At 36.9% G+C, this 6,103-nt stretch overlaps 1 protein-coding gene across 1 annotated transcript in view; it reads left to right on the forward strand.

Annotated features, from left to right (window-relative positions):
• LOC101574813 (acyl-CoA synthetase medium chain family member 3) overlaps positions 1–6,103 on the forward strand; it is a 69,078-nt gene that overhangs the window by 51,411 nt on the left and 11,564 nt on the right. The window contains exons 10-12 of the mRNA XM_023701278.1: positions 1,433–1,534; positions 2,660–2,787; positions 2,891–2,997. Of these exons, the coding sequence (XP_023557046.1) occupies positions 1,433–1,534; positions 2,660–2,787; positions 2,891–2,997 (337 nt within the window). The remainder of the gene's footprint in view (positions 1–1,432; positions 1,535–2,659; positions 2,788–2,890; positions 2,998–6,103) is intronic.

Genomic DNA, 6,103 nt, shown 5'->3' on the forward strand with positions numbered 1-6,103 from the left:
CTCTCTCTCTCTCTCTCTCTCTCTCTCTCTCTCTCTCTCTCTCTCTCTGCCTGCCTGCCTGCCTGCCTGCCTGCCTGCCTGCCTGACCAGTCTCAGGTTTTCTGTAACCCCACAGCTATTACTGTCCCTTGATGCTGCAGAGCATTCTATTTTCCTAATTATTCTTAAATCAATCCAGCTTCAAGCTAGGGATAGTCAAAGAAAGTTAGAATATACAAAAGAGAAAGTAACTGCATACAAAAGGCAAAATGAATGAGTTCCTAGATCAGAGAGTTGGGATCCAAATTTAGAATTGTTTACAGACTAGATCAGTGCCCCCAAGCTCATCTGATTATAAGAATCACATGCTTAATTGTTTAAAATACTAATTCTCAGGACATTTCCCTGCAGAGATGGATTTAACAGATTTATGTGGAACCCTGAAATCTATGGGGTATTTTTAGTGTTTTTTTTTTTTTTTTTTTTTTAAATAGAGTCTTATTATATAGTTCAGGCTAGCCTTGTACTCACTAGATTGCCGAGGCTGGCCTTGAACTTTTGGTGATCCTTCTGTCTTAGTCTTCTAACTACTGGCTTTACAGATATTGAACACCATGCTAGGCAAAACTCTATTTTTAATGATATATATTGCGAAATGATAACTGTGAGATTTTTCAGTGGCACAGTAAAGAGATAGAAAAGATAAAACAGGCCTTTAGGAGAGGATCTGACGGTGAGGGGGATCCTCTGGCCTGAGACAATGAAAGGCTGAGACTTTAGGGACTTTTGCCAAAAGGGTCAGCACCTAGAGAGCTGATTGGGATTTCCCTTATGGAGCAGGAAGAGTGAAAGAAAATTGTATCCAAGATTGTGCTGGGAAAAAAGCATGGTCTCTGGGAAGATAAGCTGTTGTGTCAAGAGTGTTAGCCATGTTAGATGACCATCATAATAATTCATCAATTCATACTAGGGCCAGAACCTATCAATAACAGTTATTGATATATATAATTCCTAAGAAGGCAGAGCACTAATCAAAAGGGAGGGCACTAGGATGAGTTGAAGGATCAACTGACATTAAGAGCACATGGGTCTTTCCAGGCTCCTTTCCTCTTGCCTTGGTGGTGTAATTCTATTGTCTTCTAAGTCTGTGTTTTCTCAAAAGTAATTCTATTGTCTTCTAAGTCTGTGTTTTCTCAAAGAGTATTACCAAAATAGGGTTGTTACTGAATGATAGCATTTAAGAAAATTTTTATTTTTCTTTCACATTTTGGTAATCTGTATTTGATACAATTTTATGTCACAAGACTTAAATAAACAATTTTTCTAAGGAATTTTAAGTATACTTAAAATATCTTTTGAGTGTATTCTTAAATGGCAAGATAAATAGAGCATGTGAAGTTAAGATTTAGGTGTGGATGTAAAGATTTTCTTACATTGTTCTGTTTTATCCTAGATTTTAGATGAAAATGGTAGTGTTCTACCTCCTGGACAAGAAGGAGATATTGGCCTTCAAGTTCTACCTAAGCGACCATTTGGTCTTTTTACTCATTATGTAGTAAGAAACACTGTTAAAATCTCTCATTTTCTATTTATCTCTCCAAAGTGCTTGATAACTACCCCTTTGTCCCCAAATCCATGTAAGTATTTGGCCCTTTCTTAAGAAATGCATTGTCCTAATAGTAATTCTACAGAGAGAGAACTGAAGAATCACCCAAATCCCTGTTTAAGGACACGATGATCCCTCTGAGGCTAGAACACCACCAAGGCAAGAGGAAAGGAGCCTGGAAAGACCCATGTGCTCTTAATGTCAGTTGATCCTTCAACTCGTCCTAGTGCCCTCCCTTTTGATTAGTGCTCTGCCTTCTTAGGAAGAGCAGGAAGAATAGGGAATTACAATACAGTGGAATCAAGTAAATCACTTCCACTAGAGGATTTATAGCTTTGCAAGCACATCTCATTTCCCATCATGTTATATAACATAGAGCACATTTTATGGAAATATAAGGTCTAGGTCCAAGTTCTTGCCCGTCAATTTTACATTTTTCTTTTTATGCCAAAAGTACAGAACTTGCTCTGTGTGGTGGTGCATGCCTGTAATCCCAGACTCGAGAGGGTGAGGCAGGAGGATTGTTGCAAGTTCAATATCAGCCTGGTCTACAAAGTGAGCACAAGGCTAGCCTGAACTGTATAGCCAGATCCTGTCTCAAAAAGACAAAAAAAAAAAAAAAAAAAAAAAAAAAAAACAAAAAACAAAAAACCCCAAAACCACAAACAGAACTAGTTTTGTCTTTATGTAAGATGGAATAAAACTGTAAAACTTGTCTGCTCTTTGTATTAGGTGTCAGTGCCTTCTTTTAACGAAGTATGCATTTACCTCCCTCCCTACCAATATTAATCAACCAGTAAAAGAGTGAAGGAAGCATACTCCTTTGAGCTCTGAGCTCTTGCAACACTGATTTTGTGATCTAAGAAAATTCTCAAGAAGCATGTGACTAATCTTTATGACTGTAGTTTACCTTTCTTATGTTGGGCTAGATCCATGCTGGAATTTCATGCCTACTTCACACTGTCTGCTTTTCATTCTAAACTTCCATACTTTCTTTATCTTAGAACATTTAGGCACCCAACTGAAATGAGAGTCACATTCAAAATAATATTAACAAATGCTCTGTTTTGGTAGAATAATCCTTCAAAAACTGCTTCAACTCAACGAGGCAATTACTACCTCACTGGGGACAGAGGGTATATGGATGAAGATGGATATTTCTGGTTTGTTGCAAGATCAGATGATATCATATTATCCTCTGGGTAATTTTCTTCTTAATCTGTACTTATGTCTTGTCAACCGACCATCAGAATTCTCAAATGAATATCTAACTAACCCTTACAAATGCCTGTCATGTGTTCCCAGTTACAGAATCGGACCATTTGAAGTAGAAAGTGCCCTCATGGAGCACCCTGCAATTGCAGAATCAGCTGTTGTCAGTAGCCCAGACCCCATCAGAGGAGAGGTAAAAGAACTCAGTCATCTCAATTTTATAATTTGTTTGCAGTCTAAAGTATACTGTGAAATAGTACTTCACTGAAATAAATGCACAAATGCTTCCTTCACCAAACATACAAGTCAGATAAACTTTTTTTGTTTGGTACCAGGACTGAACTCAGGGCCTTACACTTGCCAGGCAGGCACTTATGCTGCTGAGCTACCTCCCTGGCTCCAGAAAAACATTTTTTTTACTAAATCCAAGTCAGACAAATATATGCTAGCAAGAAGGAACTGCTACTAAATAAGACTGAAAGGCAAATACTAGAATGAATTTGAATCCCTTTTGTGAAAAGCTGGAGCAAAGATGGGATGGATGCCAACAAGGCAAGCTTATTCCAGGATGGGACTCCAGGAGTCAAGTGGATCAAGTTGTTACCTGCAGGTGTGAAAGTCACTAAGTCCACTAAGCCTGTAAGTCCTTACAGGAGAGTGAGCTGATATTGGATAATTGGGTATCAGGGGTGATAGGAAGGTCAGAGGCATCTATGACCATGTTGAGCAGCCAGATAAGTAGCAGTTTCAGGAAATAAGCCAAGATAGAGTGGTGAAAGCCCACTATTATGGGTGAACACATAGTAGTTTGGGCTTAAGTCGCCATGCCATTCTCTAGGTCCCCTTTGCAAGGTCGGGCCTACTGGATTTTGCTTAGGTGTCTACAGCACTCCTCCAGGGGTTATCTGAGGTGGGATAGACATTCTCACAAATATTTCTCCAACCTACATCTCTTCTAACACTGAGCCAAGTTTGGCAATGACAGTGGTGTCAGTGCAAGTGCAGAACTTCCTGTACCATGTATTTAACTTAGTTATTTCAAATCCTAGTGTGGGGCTCAAGGACTCAGATATGTGGCAGGGTATTCATCACAAGGGGTTGAATAAGTTATTAAGGTAATAAGAGCAGAGAATAGGCTATGATGACTGAAAGTTTGTCTCTTCACTGACTGTACTGACAAGGTTTCATGAGTCTCAGTACCTACGATACCTCTTTACTAGCATCAGTTTTATATACCTGAACAGGTACTTAGTTGGGAAAGGATGGTCTTGGTACAGGACTAAGATCAGCCTAGGCAAAGGGAAAGGTTTGGCCAGTTTCCCAACATTGGTGGGTTGCAATATTTCCTAGTAGAAGATGCAGGTGGTTATCACAAATAAGGTGTGTACTGCACACAATGACCATGTGTTACATGAGAAAGACAGCTCTTAATTTCTGGTAGCAAGCCTATTCTAGCTAGAATGGGTTGTTATACAGGTTACTGGATTAGCCAGGTCTTTGATTAGGGTATGTTCCAGGATTGACCAAAAACAGATAAAATGAAGACTTAAGGCTAATATCCCAAATATTGGTCACTTTTATCTATCTACCATAGTCTTACAATAGTTTGTACATTTTCAAGCTGTTTACTATTTTAAATAATCTTGCAGCTGTTTTAACTTTAAAACTCCCTAACACTAACAACTAAACATAGCTACTTATGAATTATTGTAAATATTTAGTTTTTTCTGTGATAAGTTACCCAAATGAAAACTGGGTTTAAAATGAAAAACATAGGGGCCGGGGAAATGGCTCAGTAGGATAAATGCTTGACTGGCAAGTGCAAGGATCTGAGTTCAATCCCCGGTTCCGCAAAAAAATAAATAAATAAAATGAAATAAAATGAAAAACATTTAGTTGATTTTTTTTTTTTTTTTTTTTTTTTTTTTGGTGGAACGGGGGATTGATCTCAGGCCCTTGCGCTTGCCAGGGAAGCGCTCATTCCACTGAGCCATCTCCCCGGCCTAGTTGATTTTCACATAATAACATTTTTAGGAAGTTTACATGGTCAGTTTACTTTCATTTTCATTCAAGGGATGATTTTATCTATTTATATTTTCACAATTTTAAAAATGTGTTCTTTCTATAAGCCTTCTTTAAAGACCAAATTTCCATTAGGGAAAAGGGAATGGATAATGTGTAATTGTTATTTCTGAAAATAATATTTAATTTTAAAACTATCTAAACATTGGAATGTGAAATAAAGATGAGAAATATTTGTTGAAATGACCAGGACCCTAAACTGTTTGGCTCATATGTCTCTTGAGAATTTGAAAGATGCTACAGTCTACTGTATACAATGACAGAAATGTTCTATATTTGCACCATCCAAATTAAAAAAAAATGTGTGACTATCAATCATTTGAAATGTGGCTGGTGTAACTGAGAAATTCATTTACGTAATCAAGTATTTTTCATGGCTACTATATTGACTGGCATACCCATAGATTCTCCTCTTTCAAAATTCAAGATTTTGCCTCAAATTCCAGAAGCCCACATATGGATTTTCAGGTTAAAAAACAAAAATCAAAGCCTATCTCTTGGTACTTTTCCTACCACACCTAAGAGCTATCATTTTTGATGACTTAACATGTGCTAGGCATGACTATGTGTTAATCCTCATAACTCTGACAGAGAAGGAAACTGAGGCATACAGAGACAATCTAAGTTGCCCAAGATTTTACAAGTTGTGATTTGAACTCAGGTTGTCAGAATTCCAAGTTCATACACTTAACCATAATGTTTATTATGTTCTTAATTTAATACTTTCTTAATGATTTTTCCCATAATTTTATTGAGAAACAAATAGCAATGAGACAGTTTCAAATCAAATTGGTAGGACACTTCTAATAATTAACACACTGCATACTCTCTTCCTAGTGGTTATTTGCTGTACAAGATACAGACATGATATCCTATTTACAAACACTATTACAACAAATCCCTCTATTCATTAAGAGAATGTAACTATATATTTACCTTAACCATTTTTTTTACCTTAACCATTTTTTTATCTTCAATATTTGAGATTTTATTGGTTGCGTTGAGGATCAGTACACATGATTCACTTTGTACTCATTCTTAACACACATACCAAAAAAAGCCATATATTGTTTTTCAGTTGTTCCAGTGACTTTCCAGCTTCAAATTTAGAGGCAAATTTTCTGTAAGAGGATTAAGTACCAGTATCTTCAAATGCTGACAAAGTGTTACTTTTTTTTTTTTTTTAAAGTTCTGTTAGATATAAACTGGTGTAGACAGAGATTT

Source organism: Octodon degus, unplaced genomic scaffold, assembly GCF_000260255.1.
Source record: "Octodon degus isolate 3935 unplaced genomic scaffold, OctDeg1.0 scaffold00001, whole genome shotgun sequence".
Classification (NCBI taxonomy): domain Eukaryota; kingdom Metazoa; phylum Chordata; class Mammalia; order Rodentia; family Octodontidae; genus Octodon; species Octodon degus.